General features: G+C 38.0%; 6 protein-coding genes across 6 annotated transcripts; 3 read left to right on the top strand and 3 right to left on the bottom strand.

The window, feature by feature from the left end:
• Nucleotides 1–2,952: 2,952 nt before the first annotated feature.
• Nucleotides 2,953–4,715, bottom strand: K444DRAFT_601103 (S-adenosyl-L-methionine-dependent methyltransferase). The gene is made up of 10 exons (XM_024878656.1): nt 4,447–4,715; nt 4,216–4,396; nt 4,146–4,162; nt 4,055–4,095; nt 3,938–4,001; nt 3,853–3,893; nt 3,575–3,781; nt 3,192–3,528; nt 3,054–3,136; nt 2,953–3,001 (listed from the first exon to the last, which is right to left on the bottom strand). Exons 1-10 carry the CDS (start codon nt 4,537–4,539, stop codon nt 2,959–2,961), a joined length of 1,107 nt encoding a protein of 368 aa, XP_024727838.1. The 5' UTR covers nt 4,540–4,715; the 3' UTR covers nt 2,953–2,958.
• A 731-nt stretch (nt 4,716–5,446) lies between these two features.
• Nucleotides 5,447–7,092, top strand: K444DRAFT_601099 (o-methyltransferas-like protein). Its single transcript, XM_024878655.1, has 5 exons — nt 5,447–5,789; nt 5,857–5,983; nt 6,033–6,153; nt 6,198–6,652; nt 6,712–7,092. The coding sequence occupies exons 1-5, from the start codon at nt 5,562–5,564 to the stop codon at nt 7,017–7,019; spliced, it is 1,239 nt and encodes a 412-aa protein (XP_024727837.1). The 5' UTR covers nt 5,447–5,561; the 3' UTR covers nt 7,020–7,092.
• A 97-nt stretch (nt 7,093–7,189) lies between these two features.
• Nucleotides 7,190–8,344, bottom strand: K444DRAFT_620122 (uncharacterized protein). Its single transcript, XM_024881642.1, has 3 exons — nt 8,144–8,344; nt 7,937–8,095; nt 7,190–7,889 (listed from the first exon to the last, which is right to left on the bottom strand). The coding sequence occupies exons 1-3, from the start codon at nt 8,269–8,271 to the stop codon at nt 7,319–7,321; spliced, it is 858 nt and encodes a 285-aa protein (XP_024727836.1). The 5' UTR covers nt 8,272–8,344; the 3' UTR covers nt 7,190–7,318.
• A 180-nt stretch (nt 8,345–8,524) lies between these two features.
• On the top strand, nt 8,525–10,044 carry K444DRAFT_573310 (carbohydrate esterase family 3 protein). Its single transcript, XM_024877398.1, has 2 exons — nt 8,525–9,301; nt 9,387–10,044. The coding sequence occupies exons 1-2, from the start codon at nt 8,996–8,998 to the stop codon at nt 9,996–9,998; spliced, it is 918 nt and encodes a 305-aa protein (XP_024727835.1). The 5' UTR covers nt 8,525–8,995; the 3' UTR covers nt 9,999–10,044.
• Nucleotides 10,045–10,370: 326 nt separating this feature from the next.
• Nucleotides 10,371–21,181, top strand: K444DRAFT_545867 (uncharacterized protein; the record flags this gene model as incomplete). The annotated part of the gene is made up of 2 exons (XM_024876177.1): nt 10,371–10,616; nt 20,438–21,181. The coding sequence occupies 2 exons, from the start codon at nt 10,371–10,373 to the stop codon at nt 21,179–21,181; spliced, it is 990 nt and encodes a 329-aa protein (XP_024727834.1).
• K444DRAFT_620119 (uncharacterized protein) lies at nt 21,088–22,607 on the bottom strand. Its single transcript, XM_024881641.1, has one exon. The coding sequence runs from the start codon at nt 22,533–22,535 to the stop codon at nt 21,468–21,470; it is 1,068 nt and encodes a 355-aa protein (XP_024727833.1). The 5' UTR covers nt 22,536–22,607; the 3' UTR covers nt 21,088–21,467.
• Between the last annotated feature and the right edge of the window lie 1,467 nt (nt 22,608–24,074).

Genomic DNA, 24,074 nt, shown 5'->3' with positions numbered 1-24,074 from the left:
AAGATACTTCCGCTGGCTTGCAGGCAAGTCAACACCAGGAGGCTCAGCGTCAGAAAAATGAGGACCAAGCCGTGGTTGATTCGAAATGCGCCACCCATCACGCCACGAGCTGCTACTTATCAGCCAAAATGAAAGAGAAAGAAGCAGAGATATCGTAGCCCCTATGGGCACCAACAGTTCAAAACATTTGCGATGGACTCCCACATCGGTCCACAGAATGGGCTATATGTTCAGTCACAAACCACGAATGCCAAAGATTTTCCCGCTGTTGCTGGAGCTCATCCTTTTAACACATGCGAGGTCTTTGCTGCCCGTTCAACAGCACCTGGCGCTCAAACAAATGTGGCTTTCTGAGAGTCCAGGATCTTAAATCCTTTAGTGGAAGCATGCGGCGATGCGTTTAAGCATGGCCCCTGACACGTCGTGGGTATTGGCCGAAGAAATCAAGGGTGCGAGCGGTTAGTGTGTCTAATAGGGAAGCTTTGCACTTATTTTGCGATACAATTGGTACACTAGAGGTTGAGCTGAACGCCACGCCGAGAAAATGAGACACGCCACAGGTCCTATTTTTATGGAGTTGGGGTCGGGCCGCAGGGCTGCCGACCCCAATCACAGGCGTTGCGCAATACCCAATACGGAGAAGACTTCGGCGTATCTCCTCCTTTGCTTGCAGAGAATCTTTATCTCGTAGCGCTTGCCGTCTCTTTTTCTTTGCTTGCAGAAAACGTCAAAGATAGATCTTTAAGCGCTGCTCCGCGAGTGACGGAATACTGAGCAAGCGACTATTTTTAGACGTGGTCTCAAAACGGTGTTCCATTTATAAGCTAAAAAAGTTTTGAGAGCATCAGAAGACGAGCAGAAGAGCACAAGTGTTCTTGACACCCCTTCACTTCACAGTCTTATCGCTTACTGCACCTCAAGCAGGGCTTGATCTTGCCGACGTCTTTGAGCAGTCCACAGTGTAGTTGATAGTCAACTTGAACGACTCAGGGGGCAGCCAACAAAAGGTATGGCCGCGTGCCAGAGCGACGTTCCGCAACAGCTTTAGAATATTTTCACGGGATTCCAGTCAGGGCAGTTCCCTATTCCTTCCTCGACGGCCTGTCGTGTTTAATCTTGCAATATAGTGAGCGTGATATTGAAGCTCATAGTCCACTCATCCTTGACAGACTCGGCGAGAGGAGTGATGTTCTTTCAAAGCCTCGTGTATTTTTTATTCAGTGTTTCGTAAACTTGCTGGCGAAAGGGCAGTTAAGCATCAGGTAGGTCCTTAAATTCGTTGAACAGATAGTTGGGGGAAATGGCAAGCTCCCATCGGCTCCCGAACATGAACGGCTCATTTTGAAACTGCAAACATTTTAGCATTATGCAAAGATATTGAATAGACATGATTTATAAGGGGGTAAGATTTCCTCGTGTGGTAACGCACTTCTGATTTTGCTTTCATTAACGAGTTACGTCAGTCATTTTCATCCAACTCTGCTTTCGGAAACTTGGGCGTAGGAGGTAAACTGAAATACCGTTTTACAACAAATCCAAGGAAAAGAAGTGAAACGGCGACTTGAATAAACAGAGACGCTGCAAAGGTCTCGAACGCGCTAGAGTCTAGCATTTTGATGAACAAAGAAGGTTGATTTCGAATGGTGCACGATGCATACGTATCAAAAAAGTGGTGAGCGTGGAGTCACAGAGTCAAGAAAATAAGACAGAGACCGCGGCATTATTATATTCCACTGAGGGATTGAAGCGTGGGGTGAGGGGGCAATTTTAATACTCCAGTTAACTCTTTGTAGGGACACTAATGCGCGGGTTGATGTGAGACGCAAGGAGCCTTCACTCGGTGCATCTCGGTCGCGAGACTTGTTGTGCAAGGGCCGATCAGTGATTTTTGAAGTACCGTACATGTACCACTACATAGTCAGTAATAAGGATATCGAAGCTGAATGTCAGCAGGTTGGTCCAAGAACCTAGTCTAGCCAGCGCAGATTAAGCAGGAGAGAGAAATGGAAACTGGCCAAGCGGCGATTGTGTGACGTACTTCTTAACCGCCTGTCTGCGACAGCAAAGATCACTAGGCTGATCATTATGTGTCACTACGGCAGCACCCAAACGGCGAAGTCTACGCCGAACCATGCAAACGCCTTATTTGATACCGGAACATCTTGTCAACAACCCCAATTGGTTGGCGTTAGAATGACAGTACGCTAACCAAGGTCAATGCATGAGCTATGAATATTGAAATTAGATCTCGCGTATCTTTTCCATATATGGCGGTGTCTTCGGGAACGAGAGAAGAGTCCTGTAAAGTGTAAGAAAGCACTGTCCTGCTTGTCTCGTACACAGGCTGGGCGGTGACCTTCGGAATCTTATTACCACAGCGGCGCGATGAGCCGAGGCAGCGAAGGGTGAGGAACCAGTTCAAGAGCGGTAAGCATAAGCTTTGTGAATCAAATCTTCTGACGGTGGTATTTACGTCTATGCCCGCTGACCAGAAGCAATCAAAGTGATCCCATAGCGTACTAACTAAGGGGCTCTTTCTTGGCGTATCCCCTCGACTCCTTCACTTGTCAGGTTCCTACTAGCATAATTCATAGTTCCAAGAAAATTAATGAGGAGACACACGGCCGAAGAACGGACAACATGTGCGGAAGGTCTTCTTAAGTAGTTGGGAATATAAACTAAAGTGAGTAATAGAGATTTTGGGCTGCTGGTTCACGGCACTTGCTGAAGCAGACATCGAAATTTACTTATTCACTGTGCTTGGCGATTGAAATGCGAAACCCCCTCCGACGAAATAACCCTCCTTTCAAAAGACCAAGGCTCACTGCGAGGCAACTTACAGGTTTTGTGTCATACCTGTTCGAGTTTCATTTCCTGTAAGTTTCTCACCTAATATATTTTTAGCAGAAATTCTGCATCGCCAATGTCATTTTTTTAATTTTTTACTACATGCTCGTTTCATGCTTTTTTCTCTTCAGGCTTCTGTCCGTAAACGTGATATCTGGATGCCATTAGTCTGACGCCACATTCTTACACAGAAAAACAAAACTTACAAATCAATGTATAGGCCCTCCTTTGAATTGCTGACCGCAGACCTACACTTAGCAACAAGCACCAAGATCTCGTCATTCTCCCACTATAAAATCATTAATCATCAAACGCACTCATCATTTGACAAGCCATCAACTCACATTCAAAACATTCCTCATTCTCCTCTCCGTAAAATCTCTCAATCCCGTATCAAGTCTCAACTGGTTCCAAACCCCTAACTCCTTCTGCTTCCGGTCTTTCGGCCACTTCCCTACCGCGACCCTCAGGATCTTCTCCTCAACATTCACAAACCCCGCCTCTTCCATCCATTTCTTCATGTTGGGTGCTACGTCAAATGTAATCCCTGTCTTCTGCCCGATTTCATTAAATAGCGTAGGCCACATCACGAATGGATGGTCTTTCTCGAGCGGTGTGTGGATGCTTTGTAGGTAAATTGTTGGTTCCGTGGAATCCATCCATCCGCCTGGTCGAAGGGCGCTGGCCGTTTAGCTTTGAGCACAAGAGGCTTGAGTGAGGGATTTACTTAAATGCTTTCTTGTAAAATGCTACCCAGTCGGGAACAGTGCCAAGGATCTCACGGCTGTGGATGAGATCGTAGCGGTTGGTGTCGACCCAATCTTTATTGTAGTCGTCAATCTCAAACTTGAGGTTAGGTGGAATCCACGCGGGTTGGATTGGGGAAAGATCGATGCCTTTCACCACAGCCTCCGGTATCATGTCCGCAACGTCTCTGTTGTCCGAGAAGATTTTAGCAATGCGCGACGTCTTTCTCAGATGAAGTGTTGGATTGAAGAAACATACATGGCCCAGATACCTGTTCCTGTTCCTACGTCAAGAACGTCCTGGATATTGTCAATAATGAACATCGATTTTTGGGGTCTCATACTTGTGGGTCTTTGATTGGAGCAGAATACAGATCTCCTCCCAGAACTAGGGTCCAGAAATGGTGACTGGGAAATGTGAGACTTGATTAATAACTGAAACGACAAGAATATTTCCTCACCTTAAATCTTGCTGATCTTGAGCTTGCTCGTCGTTCGGTCCCTACCGCACAGTCAACAATAGTCCACATCTCTTCTATCCGGACGAAGTACCCAATGCTCAGTGGAACCTAGAAAGCGATGTTCAGTTTTTATACATGTGAAATATTGAAGCGAGGTTTACCATACGCATGATACGTCCTTCCGTTTTCCTCTCGGTATTGCAAAATACTCGAGTCCAAGGTAGATGTCTCGCTCTGGATTATTGATCCTGCGTATGCAGAGTCTACCTCGTCACTATCCTGACCCTGTTCCGTGCCGTCATATTGTAAGTCGTTAGATGCCGTGGGGGGATGAGCAGCAAGCTACGAAGATTATGTTACTGGTTAAGGTACAATTCCTGTGCGGAACTTACGGGATTGACCGGAGTGCTTGGTGCTGCTGGGGGTTGAGGTATGGGAAGGAGGTCGGTTGTTGCAGTGGGTTCTACTTCTTGCGGCGCCGACATGCTGAAGGGATTGAATCCCAAATCAGCAGTGTGGGTCTAATAACAGGCGATGATGACGCTGGAAGAGTTCAAGAACAGGAAAGATTTGGAACCAGAATTGTAGTGTTTTGCTGCAATCTGAAAACTATACTTTCTCGCCAACGGTCTACTCAGGTCGATGGATTATTCTAGATTCCGTATTAAGAGAAGGAAGGGCACATTTCAAAATTTTAGAGCAGGATGGAAGTGGCTTTTCTTTTGTGTGCTCTCCCATTGAACCCTGTAGCAGCATGAGCTTGGCGTCAAAAGCCACCTCAAGTTTCCTGCATCAACCCCCTGGGGGTTTAGATGGGAACCCTGAAGACTTGACTCGTAAGAGCAATGCCACCATCCATTTTCGTACATCCGATTCCCCCATGCAGAGGACCAGACCGGGTGGTCTTTTCCCACCGAAACCTCAAATTGAAATTGCCTATACCCCGCACCGGACGGTTTGTTCGTTAATCTTCGATGCCCAAGTCTTTACTTATTCAAATGGCGCCAAAAGCCCCTGGAGAACTTCAAGGGGTAATTATTCCCCCTTGGGAAGGCTCCTCGAGTTCCATCCGGTATTGTATGCAGGGACGGGTCGAGAAGAGCAAAAGTGGACGGTGCCCCGCTGTCAGCGCCTCAAAAGTGGTGTGAAGCTACTTGGGTAGTACTGCACGCGGAAGCTATCGACGTGTCCCGGCCGTGGGCTGAAGAATTACCGCTCGAGAACCTATCAGCGCTCCACTCTCGCTCTCTGTTCGCTACGAAGTCCCTCGATTCATGTTGGCTGCAGTTGAAGTCGGCAATCGGCCCATCGCCCGGCTGAATGCGGAGCAAAGCAAACCCCAGTCATAAGTAATGACCCATTTCCTCGGGCTCATGTCGTGTCACCGCTCGCAGATTTCCGACTGCGATTCTGCGAATCAGATTGATCTGCAGTTGATGCAACATATTCAGGGACTTATTTCCTTGGTGAATAACGAGTTGCATGCCTGGTATCCCAAATACAAAGCATGGACAAAGAAGCAGCAGCTCAGCAGATAGCTGCCATCACCAAATCTCTCGAAGATGCTCAGAAAGACCTAAGGCTTTACGCCTCAGCGATCGAGAATGGTAGTGGCACGGATCTCGAATCTATCGGGAAGGTCAGCAGCACGCATACGAATTTAATCGCGAGTGTTCGAAATCTGAATCGGAGCGCGCGGGGGCCGGTTGATATGGTTTTTGCGCAGATTGAAGCTGTATGTCTCTGCTCTCCGGTTGAGATGAGGAGTGTGGGTATGAATTTCGAGATTGACAAGCGAATAGGTAGCATACACAGGTGCAGTTCGAGCGCTGGTAGAGATGGGGATCTTCGAAGCACTGCCGCTTGATGGGTCATCATTATCTGCTGATGTGTTGGCTGAGAAGTTGGATGTCGAGAAGGATCTGCTTGGTACAATATTTCGTGCATTAAAGACTTGCAGCGGATCTAACTTCTGCAGTTCGATTAATGCGAGTTGCCATTCCTGAGCTATTTGCGGAGCCCAAACCACATGAATATGCCCATACCCCGTACTCGATGGTGTACCTGCATCCTGGAATTCGAGGGGCATTCAAACTGATGTACGGCCCTCTTGCTGAGCTTCGAATGACGCTGATATCTCCAGGCTCGGCGAATACACGCCCGTGTTCAACCAGCTCTCAGAATTCTTCAAATCTAACGGCTGGAAGTCCCCTCAAGATGAACACAACAACCCCTACACATTCACCCACCGCACCAATGGTCTCACGATGTGGGAGCACGTAAAGCTAGACCCAGTATATTTCGCTGATTGGAACGCCGCAATGAACGCGCAGGGCCTCGCGACTTCGTTCGCCATTTCCATCTTTCCGTTCCACTCTGAACTTTCTAAATTAGAAACTACTGAGGCGAGCATGCTAGTCGTTGATGTAGGCGGGGGATTGGGCCATGCTACGATGCAGATCAAGGGCTTGATTGGTGACGTTAAAGGAAAGGTAATTCTGCAGGACAGGCCAGAAGTGCTGGATGATATCAAGGAAGATCTTGGGGCGGGCATTGAGAAGATGGGGCATGATTTCTTTACGCCGAATCCGGTGAAAGGTAAGTCCAATTCGAATCAAAAATTTCAAAATTGTGCTTGTTGTGGCTGACTGGGGTAGGGGCCTCAATATACTACATCCGCCGCTGCCTCCATGACTGGAACGACGCCAAGTGCATCGAGATCTTGAAAAACATCTCTTGCTCAATGACAGAGAAATCGAGGCTCTTGATTGCGGAGATTGCGCTCCCGACCACCGGGGTCGATGTTGAGGGCGCGTGGATGGATCTCACGATGATGTCTTTCACGGGGAGGGAGAGGACGGAGGAGCAGTGGGCCGGATTACTGACTGCGGCTGGATTGAGACTTGAGAAGACGCATGGGTTAGCGGGGACACATTATGGTGTTGTTGAGGCGTATCTGAAGTGAGAAGTAGTAGACCACAGAAAGACCAAATTCCAATCTGATTTTTCGGCGACTGACCGAATTTTTTTTTAAATCAACGGCCTCACTTCGTGAGCAAACATCAAATGAAAATGAAAATGCTGGCTAGAGGGCAATAGATATGTTTGGGTGATTTCATTTCTCAAAAGGCCGAGCTCCGATTTCCGATTCTTACCATTTCACTTGCGAAAACCCACTTAATGGCGAGGGAGCCTGCGCACTGCTACACCTCCGTTATCAAGGCCCAAAAGATTCTCGGCGAGAGCTTGTGACGGTATGAGCACTTACTCATATTCCTCAACAACATCCAAAAACTTCTCCCAGTACTCCTCATCATCAACAACTCCCTCATCTCCATTCGTCGCATATTCCCCTGCCTTTAGATCAACCGCTGCAATCTTTGCACCTTGGCCAGGGACGTGCAATGCAAGTTCATTATTTCCCCCCTTCCCCTTGTCGGCTGGCAGAACGTGCGCATCAACCAACTCCCATTGTGCAGCCCATCCTCTTGTGCCAGGATATTTCCCTGTCTCATGTATGACCGCACCACCTGGAACGAGTTTATTATCTTCGCTCTCCTCATACCCAAACACAGGCTTCACATGCTCGCTGACCGAAGATCGGCGGATGGCGGTGACGCCAGTAGGATCGAATGGAGCAGGAAGACCAGGGGTGAACTTCTGCTTGCTCGAGAGGCGGGTCCATGTAGCGTGTGTCATCAAGATCAAACCTGTCAACATCCATATCTGCGGCTTGGGTTTTGGCTGCAGGTCTTCGGCTGCGGAGAGGTGGGAGGCGAGCCACTTTTTGGCATCTTCAGACTTGAGGGTGACTTCGTTGAAGAATTTGACGGGACTGACATCAATGTTAGGTGGGGATCAAGAACGGAGTCGGAGACATACTCTTTAATATCAAGCTTGACAGACTTCGCTGCTGCTGCCACACGGTAGCGCGGACCTTCCTCCTCCTCAGAGTCGTCGGCTTCGTCGTCCTCTCCCAAGGTCAATGCGAAGTTCTCGAGTGGTCTCGACTCTGCCCATGCTGGGGGAGCTTCCGCAATGCTGATATGGATCAGCCATAAGCCAAATAGTTCTTGCCAATATACCTACTCGGTGTACGACTTTTCGATGTATGGTTCGAGGGTATCTGGCTTTTGGAAATCGTGGACAAGGTTTCCGAGGTGGAGGTGTTTAGACGGGAGGCCTTGGTTGTAAGTGACATGGGTGACCTTCGGCATGTTGATATGTGGCCTCAATGGGTCGTTGGGCGGATCGTATTGGAGTTCTTGTAGGTTTTAGGGTCAATGGAGTACTTTGCTGACAGGAAAGGAGGTTGACTGAGATGCTGAGATGTCAGGTGAGTTTACCCCGCTACCCCGCACTTTAGTTGGCTCGCTTATCTTCCAATCACGTCGAGCTCTCATCCACCTGACCACCACCCGCCCCACGCTCGGCGCGAAGACAACTTCAGTTTCGTATTTGAGGATATACTTCGCTGAGAGCCTGGAGATACTCGTCTTGCAGCTTCTTGTGGACCGAAGGCAGCATGTCACTGTCGAGGAACTCCCGTCTGGTTCCGGACAATATCATGGAATCTCTCGGGGACCTCTCGACTGCTCACGGCCCGTGGGTTCTGTTCCGCATTGATCCCAGCGGGAAGTTTTCCAACCGGAGCATCGAACTCGAATCCGACACTCGATAATTCACAGCAAACCCCGTCTAAATGCCACGTGTCACCCCGTTTCAGCTACTCATGCGAGGCTGCTGCTGTAAGATGAAACCAGGTTAGTCTCTCGCCGTCTCAGAAGAGGTTGCGAGCGAGCACCAGTCGATCACGCTCAATAAGTAATATCCTACCCGTTCAGGCTCCACTTTTGAATCTGGTGAACTTCTTGGCACCTGGCGATCAGACCTCTCTTTCCTCTTCTTGTGACAACTTCGTTTTTTATTTAGTATGTTAATATGGCTTCATTTTCCCATATTTTTGCCGTGCTGGCATGGTTTGCGTTTCTTCATGGCTCAGAAGTCGCTGCAAGTAACAGCAGTCTGGTTCCCTTTCGAATAATGCCGTTGGGGGCGTCGGTCACATTTGGAGTTGGATCAACAACAGGAGACAGCTACCGAAAGGACCTGGAGGACCTACTCTTAGCGAATGGGAATACCGTCACCTATGTTGGGACGAATAAGAATGGAAACTTCACGGATAATGCTGTTGAAGCCGTCTCTGGTTTTGTCATCTCACAAATTTCAGCGCTGGCAAACACTGCCGTAAGTCTGAATCCAAGAATGTACCTACTACCAGGATATGATGGGTTTACTTTGGTTTACTCCGCTAACACATATCTCTTCACAGGTCCCACAACTAAAACCCAATCTTGTCCTCCTCGATGCCGGCACGAACAATTGCAACCAGGGTGGAACGGTACCGGATGCAGGAGCCAATGTCACGAGTTTAATCAACAACATCTTCCAGCAGAGCCCCGGAGCAACCGTGATCCTAACAACGATTCTTGTCAACCCCGCTGCAGCACAAGATGCATGTCGTGTTACAGTAAACGAACAGTACACCGCACTAGCAAACAAAATTCAATCTATCGGCGCGAAGCTAATTCTAGTCGATATGCGTAGCCTCGCCGGGCCCCTCGTAACCGATCTCGCAGATGGCCGACACTCAAACGACGCAGGGTACGTAAAGATGGCTAATGTCTGGTTCTCGGGGATCCAAGAGGTGATAAGTAAGGGGATGATAGTGAAGCCTTCGACAAATGCGACGGCAGTAGTGGGAAGTACAGGCAATGTGGCGAAGAGCTCTACTACGAGTGCCAGGGCTAGTCAAACTTCGAGTACGTTGGTCACCACACCGTCGCCAGTCAAAGGCTCGGGAACGAGAGCAGTTGGGACGGGAGGTCGGGAGGCGGGTTTGAGGGTAGGAATGGGGTTTATGGTTGCTGCTGCGGGTATATGATATCAGGATGGAGACAGGTGGAACTTATACACATAATATAATGCGTTTCTGAATGTCAACGAGGGTTCAGGGTAAGAATGTGGCTTAACTGAGAGAGCGAGCGCTCGCTAAAGCCCCCCTTTCCACTGCCTCCAACGCCAACTTCGCCTCGTTCCTCCCCTGAATTTGATTTGATTTGATTCATCACTGGCAAGCCTCCCTTCCCTCTCAGTTCGAGGCTTGTCGCCTCATCGGAGATCTCGGCGAACCTGAAGATCATTTTACCCCGCATCCACTGAGAGTGGGGTCGGCGGAGCCCATACCATTCGTTCTTCAGTATAACAACCCATTCTCTTGCAACAGTTCCGTGTTTGGGCATTTCCCGGTTCAAACATGTCACAAGACAGCTTTCAAAATCCCATCCAGGAATTGCCCATAGAAAAGAGTCCCCCCAGAACTCACAACCACGAGCGAGCAATCCACACAATCCACATCCCCGAGTCCATCCGCCAAGCCGGACTCGCAACCAACGAACTCATATTAGAAGCAATTGCCTTCCTCCATTGCGATGGGATCGTTGTCCTCGAGAACGCGATCGACACAGCCCACCTTGACACCCTGAACGCCATCCTCTCGGCTGTTGAATAACAAGAAGGAGGAGAAAGAAGATGATTAATTCTACTGCTACGAAGCTACCTAATGTGGCAGTAGCGCCACACCACAGCGCTACCACGTGACGCACGTGCCATTACATCTCCCCCCGCCAAAGAGGAAAAAATACTACTCCTGTAGCAGAAGCTTCGTAGTAAAATAATAATAAGGAAAAAAAGAAAAAAAGAAATAATTATCTGTACAAAAACTTTCATAAAGCTATAACCTACTTTGCCATAATCTGCCTCTATTATAATATCTACTTCCCATTCTTCTTACTCTTAACTATAACTATAATACTATGCTTTCTCCCAAGTTCTAATAAGCCAAGCTACTTGCCATTAATATATACCTCTAGAATAATCTTGGTATTACTCTTTAAGTTCTTATAACTAACGGAGAATTCCTTATATATCGCTCTAATAGTAGCTTATTATTTGGGGTTATTTAGTAAATATATATGCTTCTAGTATTAGCTAGCGGGATATTAGTTATTACTACTAGTATAATTTTCGCTAGTAATATTACTTTAATTACTTCCAAAGTTATTACTACTCTTGTTAGCTTATTATTTAGTATATAAAGAAGCATACTAAAGTTCTTCTAGTAACCCTAATAGCTTTGGGCTACTAAAACTAATTCTCTTTATTAGAGTATCTAGTAATCTTGTTCTAGCTAAGGTATTCTGGATTAAATAGTCCAATTACTCGCCATATTCCGTAATAAAGGAAATAGTATACTATTTATTAGATATAATAGGTAGTTAGTTTTATATAGTATTATTATTAGAAGTATTAATAGCTATTATCTAGTCTATTCGCTTTTAAATAACTAGTATTATTAGAGAGCTAGTTATTATTTAGATTACTATAATAATAAGTAAGATTACCTATTTATTATTTTATAATAAAATATATTCTAATAATATATAGAGAATATATAAGCCTATAGAAATACTAGTTATAATATGACTTATATTAAGCCTAAAACGCTTCTCTAAGGTAATATAATCTACTAAGTCATATTATAGCTTAACTAGCTAGATTTCTAGATCTGCTATAAAAAATAATATTAGTTAGTAGGTTATAGTATTAGTAGTATAGAAGCCTACTAAGGTATTAATAATTTAGTTTATTTACTAGATAAGTTCTTTCTAAACTATTAATACTATTTTTTCCTATTTTGCTCCTATTTTATATATTACTTAGCTAGCTATAGTAAAGAATATAGTATAGCTAAATATTTTAAATATAGAAATATTTATATTATAATCTCGGGTAAGTACTATTACTAAAATAGTATTTCTACTTTATTTATCTAGTATATAATTACTATCTTATTATAGAAACTCGAGTTATTAGTATAGTAAACTTATAGCTATTATAAAAGAGCTTATTATACCTAATAGCTAGAAGAATTTCTTACTTTTTATAAATTCCGCTTAATAATATTATTTTTCTAAATATACTATAACTAAAGAGTTATTACTATTAAGGCCTATAATAATATTAATAAAATAATAATAGAAATTTGCCTATTTCTTATTAGTAACTAATACCTTACTAAAGCTTTCTTTACTAAGAAAGATAATATTCGAATTATTATTACTATAGTAAATATAACTAATATATTTATCTAGGCCCATAATATTATTATAAGAATAGTTATAAATATATACTTATAATATATATATTATTCTATAGTAAATATAATTAGGATATAAGTATTTATCCGGAGCTATATTAAAGAATAAAAATATAAATAAATTAATATTATATATAATAGTAAAAATAAATTATATAGCTTCTAGGTAATTATTATATACTCTTATATTAATAGGCCTATAGTTATTACTCTTACTAACCTATAATAGGTTAGCTTTAGTATTAAAAGTTAAGTTATTAATAATATAGGAAAAGTATTTATTACTATAGTAATTAATACTAGAACTACTATAATAAACTATAGTAACCTAGTTAATACTATATAAATAGTATCTATTTATTCTTAAATTCGTATTTTATATATTATCCTAAAAGATTTTCTTATATACTAAAATATCCTATTTAATATTTTCTAGATTACTATTCTTATATCTTTTTCTAATACTTATTCTAGCTAATTATATTTCACGAGTATATTATTATAGAGTAATAAACTTTTTGGGAATTAAGAAAAGTTTAATTATAGCTATAATAATGGTTTTTAAAATAGTTAGAGTTATTCTTGCTTTTTTTATTATTATTTCTATAACTTTCTTTACTTTATACTTCTATATTTCTATTATAACTATAACTATATTTAGCTCGTATATACTATTAGTATAAAAGCAAAATATAGTAATATAAGGCTATTATTATTATAATTAAAAAAATATAATATAAATAAAAAATATTATAATTATATAATAAATATAGTAAAAAATATTTCATTATCTAGTATTAAAGGAAAATACCTCTATTTAATACTAACGGAAAATAAAACTTATAATAATAATATTATATATTAAAATTTCATTTATTACTATACTTAGTATCCCTAGCTATCTAATAAAAAGGCTTATTTGAACTTCTATATAAGTTATAGAATATCTTATTATAAGATTAAATTATCTTACTATTTCTTTTTATTATAACTATAATAATAGACTAGATACTAAGAATACCTATCTCGTTATTTTATTTTACTTCTTATTTCTTTTTATATAATCTTATTAATAATATATTTATTATATTTATCCTATTAAATTAGGCCTAGTTCTAGTAATTTTCTCTAGTATAAATTACTTTCCTTTTTCTCTAGATATTTAATAGCTATAACTAGATATATCTTAAGCTAATCTAATAGTATTATCTTATATAATAATAGTAAGATAATATATTTAATTATATATAGCCCTATTTTTTTAAAAAATAGTTTTATCTAGTTTTTTAGTAAATAATATTCTATTTTAATTTCTTTTACTAGCTTAAGCTATATTTTATTATTTTCTTAAAACTAGATATCTCTTTTTCTATTATTATAGTATTACTTTATCTATACCTAAGTAAGAGCTAGTACTTATCTAGTATTTTTAAATAGGAGTTTATAGGCTTTTATAAAGTCTTTAGTATTCTGCTTTATAAGTAATAATAACTATATTACTTATATAAAAAAAGGAAATAGTAGTTATTTAGTATAATAAAATTTATATAATAAGAATCTTATAAAGATATTAATTAAGGTATTTAAAATATATATAAGTATTAGTAATAGATTCTCCTAGTTTAACTAGTTAAATTTACTAGTAATTATATAGTATAAGGTATAAATAATAGTCTAGTTAGTTTACTTAGACTAGCTATTTGCTTTTATATTATATACTATTATAAAAGCAAGCTTAATATTTACTATATTATAAATCTCTTATTAAAAGGCTAAGAAGAATCTATTATCTCGGTTAGATATAATTCTTTCTAGTAAGTCTACTTTTTTATATATCTATTTATAGTATTCTCTAGCCTAGTTCTCGGCTAATTAATCTTTATAGTCTCTTAAAACTTATACTTATTTAGTTAATTAGTTTATTATAGGTAGTATTATATTATAGCCTTATTTTAATTATAATAAATTTATTACTAGATTAATATAGAATATAGCTAGTTATTTTACTAGTAGTAAAATAGGCTTAAGTAATTTCTTGGATATATATTAGTCCGGTTTTATAGCCCTATAAATGAGATAATATATTATATATATCTTATTTTATTTTACTAGTTATAAGATAAAAATATATTTCTATAAATAGTTATAGGTTCTATTTAATCTAATATATATCCTATTATTATAAGCTATCTTAAGTATAGCTTTAATAAATTTATTAGGTATATATAATTTCTTATTTTTATTATCTTTATAAAAGAATAATAATTTCGTTTTAGTATTAAAATAAAAAGACTTAAATATTATTAGTTATTTTACCTTTAGTAAGTTCTATAAATATTAGAGTATATTCCGATATAGTTTACTAAAGCTCTTATTTCTTAAGTATTTACGAATAATAGCGGCTATAAACTATTTATTAAGATATAAAGCTATAGTATATGTTTTATTTACTATTAAAACCGAATTTATACTATTATATTCCGGGAATATTAATAGTAATATAGCTATAGCCTCGGTAGTTATATTTATTACTAACCTTATTTATACTAGAAGGTAATAATATATATAGTAATTTACTTTCCATATTATAGTATAATAAACTATAAGTATTATTATATTACCTTACTTTAATTTATATAGTATTTGGAATAGGGTATTAATTTCTTTAGAATATGAGTTATTTATTACTATTTTAACCTGAGATAAAGTATTTATATTCTAATATATTTTTCTTGTTTTATAATATATTTCTATATTCTTAGTATATTATATCAGAAATAGCTTCTAGTTTATTAAGCAGTTATTTTTTCTATTTAAAGGCCCCCTATCCTTAAAAGTATTTACTATAGCTTAATAATCTATATATATAATAAACTAGTTATTATTAAGGTAATATAGTAGCTTTTTTAGTATCTAAACTAGACCTGTTATTTTAAGTTTAGGTGGCTAGTAATTTGCTTCTACTAGTATTAATATTTTAGATAAGTAAAAAACGGGTTTCTCTTTATTATTATTATTAATTTAGTATATAGCTATTTCAAATCTATATTCTAAGCTATTATTAATATAAAGAATAAAAGGTTTTATAAAGTCAGAAAATACTAATATTAGTACTTTATATAGTATATTCTATATAGTCTTAAAGGCTTTATAGTAATAGTTTATAAAGTTATTATTAGGCTTACTTTTTACTAATAGAACTTTCTTTTTCTTTTTCTTACTTTCTGGCTAAATAGTAATATATAAAGATAAGAATATTAGTATTACTTTAGTAAAATTAACTCTTTTCCTGCCTTTCTTTAGTCTATTCCTAAAGTCTGCTATTTTTAATTCTATAAATAATTCCGTAATCTTGGTATAATAATTAATAAATTTATAATAGTATTCGAAAAAGCTAATAATAGTCTCTAGCTATACTAAATTCTCTGGGAAGTTCTATGTTTTAATTACTTTAATCTTGTTTTCTAGGATACTAAGCCTAAGTCTTAATATCTTATAACCTAATATCTATATACTTAGCTATAGGAAGTAGTATTTAGTAATAGAAAGCATAATACCGGACTTCTTAAATAGTAAGAGTACTATACTCAGGTTATATAAGTATTATTTAATTATTCTAGAAAATATAATAATATTATTAATATATATAAGAATAAATTATTATAAGTAGTTACTAAATAGGCTCTCTATATAATATTAGAAGAAACTTGGTATTATTACTATTAAAAACTTCTGCTAGGTTTATAAGAACCTTTATTTCTTTACTATTAAGGTCTAAATATTTTACTAATATTCTAATATAAGTATTTTTTAGTAAATAAATTAGAATATTACTAAAGTTAGTATATAGTATTAGTTAAGGTATTCTATTAGTTATACTATTAACTATAAAGCTAAAGTAATAGATTACCTTATTTCTTTATATAACTAGCTATAATAGGTATTCTATTTTTTATAATAGAAATACTTTATATTATACTAGAAAATTAATTCCTATTTCTAGTATTATAGTAACTACTTTAGTAAGGTAAACCCTAGTAACCCGGTATATTTGCCTCTTTTTAGAAAATATTAGTATAGAGATAAATATTAGGTTTTTAGTATTCCCGACTTTAAAGTAATTTGCTTTATTTTTCTTTTTCTATTTAAAATAAAGTTAATACTTTTTTAAAAACCACGTTCCTAATAAGATTCTATCTAGTAAATAGTTAATTATATAGCTAATTTCTAGTAGGAAATATACTATTTACTTATTTATAGTAAAGCAAGATACTAGTAGGCTAATAAAGGTTTTTATAATAGGGCTATAGCCTACTTTTATTAATTATAACTAGTTCTCTTATAATAATAATATCTTTACTAGCTAGGGAAACTTCTTTTATAATATTAGTCTATTAATTAGGATTATAGGAGACCCGGTATTAGGATAAAATAACTGAGTTTAGCTATCTAATATATATATAATATCTCGGGTATTTATATTTAAAGCATATAATACTTTATTAATAAAAATTACTATTTTCTTTAATATTTTTTGCTTTCTTTTTAAAGTAAAGTATTTTAAAAGCTTTATTATCTTATTATTATTTTCTAATTCCGAAACAGGAATAGGTATTATTTCCTATAATATATATTTGGTTTCTGAACTTTCTAGATAAGGTAAGAATATATTACTATTAATATCCGGTAGTAGCTCTTTGGCTTTTTCTAGTAAGTTATCCTTAATATAAATAATATTATCTTTATCCGAGTTTATAACTATTAGTAACTAGTATACTATACTTGATTTAGTTATTAGCCTGGCTAGAGGTTTTAGTTATATTATTAATATAACGAGTATCTCGTTATTAGAGTTATTAAGGTCTTATAGGTTATTATATATTACTATATTAGTTTTTATTAGTATAGATCTGGATAATATTATAAGATTAGTAATAATAATTTAATTTATTAGTATAGGAACTAGTAAAGCCGGGATATATTATATTTTTGTAATATGGCTAACCTTTAGTTTGCTTTCTATTTCTAAATATATTTCCTTAATTCTTATTATTACTAAGTATATAAAAGTACTAAAAAGCAAAGTAGTTATTAATATTAGTAGTAATAAAAGATACTAGAAAGGCGGGCTCGGCTTTTATCCTAGTAACCTGCTTAGAAATTTCTTTTCTCCCCGAATAATAAAGAATTAGGAGTAATTTTATTATTAGTATCTTAGTTTATTCTAATAATAAAAGTATTAGTATAATACTTATTCTAATATTATTTATAAGTATCCTAATTAACTATAATATATTTCTTCTCTCTATTATTTATATTAATAATAAAGGTATGAACTTATTAAAATATAAATCCGTTTCTATTATTATTATTATTCTAGTAATTATTATAGAAGTACTAGCTATTACTATTATTATTCTAGTTATTACTATTATTATTCTAGTTATTTCCGTTATTATTCTAGTTATTTCCGTTATTACTCTAGTTATTTTTATATCTATTATATTAATATTAGAAAGAGCTTACTAAAGAAGTATTACTTATTTCTAACTAGTTTTATAGGATATTATCTATTTATTTAATCTCTAATAAGTAGTATATAAATAGAATTATTTTTACTTTTTCTGTAATTTCCTTAAATAATATTTTTAAGGGTTTCTCTAGCTTATTATAACTAAACTTACTAAAATAATTATTATTAAAGTAATATATATTTTATTAAAAATTACTTATCGGAATAATATACTAAACTTAGGACTATTTAATAAGTTTTCTCATATCTTAGTTCTGTTTTTTAATAATATTAAGGTATATTTAGAGTTATTTAAATTACTATCTTACCTAGTATTTTATAGTATATACTTTAGCTTAAAAGTTATTTATTATATTATTTATTTCTTAAAGAAATATTACTATTATAAGAATAGAGTCTAGGCTATTATAGATATAGTAAATAATATTATCTTAATTTGTCTTACTAGCTTCTCTATATAATTTATATTTCCTAGAGATATATTCTTTAATATTTATCTTTGTTTTATTATTAAAGTAGTATTATATATTATCTGCTTTTACTAAGGCCTAGAAAGAGTTAGTATAGAAGTATTATATTAGCTAAATCTTTTACTTTTTAATTAATTTTATTATAAGAATAATAACTTTATTTTCTAGTCTATTAAACTAGGTTATTACCTTATTCTTTATATATAATAGTAAGATAATAAGAACTAGGTAATTTTTATATATATTTACTAGTATTATTAAGTATTTACTATAAATAATAGTAAATAGGGTATCTAGTATACTATTAAAGATACTAACTTTATTAATTCTTAGTTTTTTAACTCTATAAAATAGTACTTTATAATTATTCTAGTATTCTTTATTCTTACTAGAATATTAGCAATTTTGGGTAATAGTCCTAGTCTAGTATTACTTCTTATAGTATTTAAATTTCTTAAAATAATAGTAATAATTATATTTATTATTCGAGAAATCTTTATTATTATTATTATCCGGAAGTATATTACTAATATTATATAATTAAAAGCTAGTCTTGCCTTAACCTCTGGTATTCTATTATTTACTATTATATAATATTTAGGAAATTCGGGATATAGCTCTAAATTATTATTCTTTTTATCCGGTATTCTCTCTACTATAATAAGAGATCTCTAATACGGTATTAATAGCCTTATTTTTAGGAGATCCTTTCCGGAATTATTTTAGGAAGCAAGTAAAGACTACTACTTCTAATATTAATATATTCTGGTTATAAATAGTCTCTAAGGCCTTTGCTCTTAGCTATTATCGGGTATTACTATCTATAACCCATAGAAATGTCTTGGCTATAGTAATATTTCCCGTTATTAGAATATTTCCGAGATATAGAAAGCTATTATTATTAAGTTCTTTACTAATTTCTATAATTATTATAGTATCCTTCTTCTATTATATCTTAAAGTATTAGATCTCGGTACTAGATAATAATTATAATGGATTTTATAATAATATTAGGAATATTATATTATTAATATTTATAAAGAAGTATTATAGTCTGGGAAATAGTCTGCTATTATTACCTCTAATATTACGGAAAAAAAGGTATCTTAAAATAAATAATTAGAAGCAAAGAGTATTCTATTAACCCGAGGTTCTTCTAGCTAAGATATCTGGAATAGTAGAGGTATATTATAGTCTATAGAGTAAAGTATATTATAGTAATACCTTAGAACTAGTATTATAGATATTGGTTTCCTTACTAGCTTAGTATTTCTCTTGCTTTTCGGGTATTTAGTGGTTTAGAGTTATAAGCCTCGAGGGTATTAATTCCTAATATAGTAAGGGCCGTAATACTACTAATAACTCTACTATTAGCAATGGCTATTATTTGGCAAAGGCTACTAGTCGTGATTCCGGAAATACTAAGGTATTAATTTATTATAGAAATGTTAGATCTGAGGTGGTTCTATAATATTAATATATATCGGATATAGTCCGATGGTAACGTTCTATTAGTTAGGGTAATTCTTCTTGATTTATTAGTGACGTGTGGGAGGGGCCGGCTATACTTTTGATTAGAACCGTTATTAGCGCTATTACTATTTCGAGAATAGCGTTAATATCGAGTTTTGGGGCCATTAGCTTTGTTATTACTTTACTAGTACCCAAGTCACTGAGTATAGGAGAGGAATCGGGATTAAACGTATATTGCCCGTTAGCAGCTCGTATTCGGTTCTTGCCTTGCTTTTTAGGTATAGGAGAGGATACCGGTAGTGGGTTTGCTATCTACATTATAGCTTCTGGTCGTTCGTTCCTATGCTTCGAGGAGAAGTTCGGTTCGATCGTTGAAGTGTCTTGATTAATGGGGTTCGTGGTGGTGCTATTGAGCGTCGTTACATATGGACTACGAGGGACGTTCGATAGCGCCGCAGTGATTCGTGGCGGAAGCGCTTGATCTCCTGGTCAATCGTGCTACGATAGTAGACGTCAAATTCGTGCTTTCACAGCCGATTTATCGGCATTGCTACCATGTTGAATAACAAGAAGGAGGAGAAAGAAGATGATCAATTCTACTGCTACGAAGCTACCTAATGTGGCAGTAGCGCCACACCACAGCGCTACCACGTGACGCACGTGCCATCACATCGGCCGAAGCCCTCGAGATAGCAACTGATCCGTTTCACTACTTCAACTTCGGCAAAGAGACGCAAAATATGGATCAAGCTCCGCCTCCAACTCGCGAACTGATGTTTAAAGATGTGTGGTGTAATCCATTCGCTGCAGCGATTCTTTCTGGGATGCTTGGTCCGAGACCAGTGCTTCATTACGCGAATGGGAACACAGCGCTAAGGGCCACGGGAAGACAGCCGGTACATTCTGATTGCGAGTTTAAACACCCCATGTTCCCATTCGCTATGGTTATCAATATCAACTTGGTGGATACGAGTCTTGAGAATGGGGCAACAGAGGTCTGGGTTGGCAGTCATCATGTTAGTACTGTTGATGAACACGAGCCTGGGTTGCTGCATATCAAGAAAGAGGTTGTTGAGGAGAGGAGGAAACATTCTCCACCTATTCAAGCCTGTACAAAAAAAGGTAGTCTGGTGATCAGGGATTTGAGGTTTTGGCATGCGGGAATGCCTAATAAGACTGACGAGCCGAGGGTGATGCTTGCGTTCGTGGTTCAGCCTGCATGGTTCCAGGGAAGATCCAAGGTCAAGTTGCCGCTTGATGTCAAGGATATGGTTGAGAGTTGGGAGTTGGAATTTAATGCTGAGTGGGTTAGTGAGGTGGATCATAAGAAGATTTCATCTGCGGATGTTGATTTTGGTTCGAAGAGTGAGGTGCTAGAGAAGTACCGCGAGAAGCTGGCTCATAATCCTGGGTACTATGTGAGCTCGTATTAATCAAAGACTCTCCATGTAACTGTAGGCAAATAACAGGATTTAAAGGAGATAAAAATGACCATCAAAGTCATATTTGCTACTTTACGCCCCGCTACCAAACTATAGGAATTTGGTGCTGTCATAAACAGAAAGCGAGCAAAATATAAGACGGGCCTAAAGAGAAGACAGATATGAGGACCTGCAGGGAGAACCATTAACGTCTTTGAAGCATTTCCAGCGTTTTAAACCTTCTGCCCTTCCATCACGTAAGGAGGTGGTGCTCCTCGATCAGCCATCCCGCGCTCGCTTACCAACTTTTCAAAGCTACCAATCTAATGTGCTGCAACTCCAGTCTCTTCTGATCCAGCACAGCTTTAGCCCCATTCACCTCGGTCTGTGCCGCCGTTGTTCTTTCCCTGGCCGCTTGCAGCTCAGCAGTGAGATTTGCCTGAGCCATCTTCAACTGTGCCTGAGACCGCTTGATCCGATCCCGCATATCCAGGTCCGAGAAGATATTGTCAAAAACCACATTCGTCATGAAGTTCATTTGTGCGACTCTCATATCGCCGATATTCCGCACGGCCGGTTGAATCCTCTGCGCCTGCAAGATGAGCATCTCAACCTGTCGAACGTTCTGTTCACAGGAGACAAGAGAATTGTTCTCAGACATCTCCGTCCAAACACCTCCAACGCCCCAGAGGTCATAGCCTGAAGCCTCGCGAGCTGAGATAATGTCCCGGATAGCAAAGTTCATGAACTTGTCAGCATCCACGAGGATGTCATCAGCCTGTTTTTCGGTGTTGAGCATGACTCCGGCCATGTTGAAATTAAATTCCGCTTGCAACCATTCCTTCTCTTTCTGATCTTCTTCGGGAATCTCAGGTGTTGGACCATCAAAGATCGACTTGTACAGGGCATCAAGCTCTAGACCGGCAGTGGTTCGGACGCGCATCACGCCCATCAAATTTGCATTCTTCTTCGTGATTTGTGCAAGCTTGACGTTCAAGTGCTCAAGGGCTTTTTTGGTCTGAAGCTGTATAGCAACCGCATCCAACCATTCTTTCTCCTCTTTGGTGGCGTCAGCTTCGAATTTGTCTTTCTTGCCGCCGATCTTATATGCGAGTCGCCTCACATGTGAATCCCGGTATTTCTTGTGCTGAGCATATTCGATGTCCACGGCACGGTTGACGTCTTTGAGCTTCTTCTCTTCAATAGAAATTTGTTTCTTTAGATCCCCGATGAATTTGTTGGTTTGCTGATACTCAGAGGTGGCGTAGCTGGTCTCGGAGATCGTCTTGAGAAGTTGCATGTTTTGGGAGGCTGCCGCTGCGAGGCGGTCCTGAATTGTGGTCGCACTGTATTCAAATGAGGCCATGATGGCTCTTGAGAGTGATCTTGATTGAGGTTGGTTTGAAGTCGGTGATGGAGAGGGATGACTGTATGTAAATGATCGTCGGTATCTAGGCAACCGTTTCGAGTATACCCGCCGTAGTGAGGGGCGGAAAGGGGTTGCTGTGCCGCAACTCGCTCAAATGAACGTGATCTCCCGGGAATGACTCGGTGTCCCTTTAAAGAAGAAAATAAAATCACTCTAAAGGATCTGAGATTCTGATTTGCCCTGGGAAATACCAAGAGTTCCGGCAAGAGTTCTTTTGTTGCGAGAAAGTTACAATCACGTGATGTACACTTTAACACCGAAGCGGAGGTGCAGATGGTCCAATACTGGCAAAAGTGACAGAAGAAAGAATTCGATGGAATCAAAATAGCCCAGAGAGAATCCATTATAGTTTGAAAGCTCTTCTCGTCGAATCGATCCCTTCAGACCGCGAGTCATCCCGCTGGTTGCTGCAAGTGCAAAAACACGCAAAGCTCAGCTGAAACCGGACAATCGACTGCTACGAAGACGTAAAGTCATATCTGGAAAGGCATGCAAGGCTTCAGCACGGTGGGTTGTTCGGAGGTGGTAACTTAAAAAGTCCAAAGAAAGTACTGGTAACAAGAGTGCAGGCGGTCCGACCTCATAATGGCAAAACGACCGCCCTTTTTTTAGGCCACAACAACTTCTAATACACAGCCCGAATTAACTAATAATCAGACGTATAGTTATTGAATAAAAGCGTGTGAGTAAAAGGCATTCATTAGGTTTTTAATAAAAGATATTATTGATTTGTAAACTAGGATTAAAGTATATAGACTATTTTCAACGAGATCACGTGACTTCTCCTACAGCCATAGAGCTCTCTTATCTCTAATAGGCCCTTTTAAGCCTTACTCTCTCTTATAGAGTTCTCCCTCTTTCTTTATAGACTATTGAATTCTTTACTTATACCTATAGAACTCTCTACTCCTCCCACAGGCCCTTCCAAGCCTCACTCTTACTTGCAGAGATCTCTCCTGAGCCCGTAGAACCCAACCACCCCCCCCCCCCCCCCCCCCCCCCCCCCCCGCGGGTCTGTATAGCCTACCCACTGCGGCACGTTAAGGCCTGGACGTTATCGTCTCGTAAAGGGCAGTCCGTAATTAGCCGGAAATACTTATATTTGGGGCAGCGGGAGCGTTTAAGAGGTAAGGAATGGTCCTATCGTACTCGGTACTATGCCTCGCAGATCGCTCAAGGGCTATTTGTGTGTTAACGTCCTATAATGCAAGTGCGGTCCATGGCGTGCGAGCGGGAGCGTAAAGCGTAAAGCGTAAAGCGTAGAGCATGCAGAGCGTGCAGAATTTCTGAAGGATGGAAACTTCAAAGACCTTGCTTACAAGACCGGACTTGGCTCAGGTCTCTATTTACATGCATCTTTTCTATCTGAGATCGATGTAATGAATGGTGCATAAAGACTGGAGAAGATATATGTAGTCACGACTCGGAGGAAAGATGCTTCGGGGGGTGGTTTAGCTTCGGCAAAAACTGGCGGGG

Source organism: Hyaloscypha bicolor (genome assembly GCF_002865645.1).
Source record: "Hyaloscypha bicolor E unplaced genomic scaffold K444scaffold_182, whole genome shotgun sequence".
Lineage (NCBI taxonomy): Eukaryota > Fungi > Ascomycota > Leotiomycetes > Helotiales > Hyaloscyphaceae > Hyaloscypha > Hyaloscypha bicolor.
Note: the sequence above shows the minus strand (reverse complement) of the source record. Positions and strands in the feature narration are given on the sequence as shown.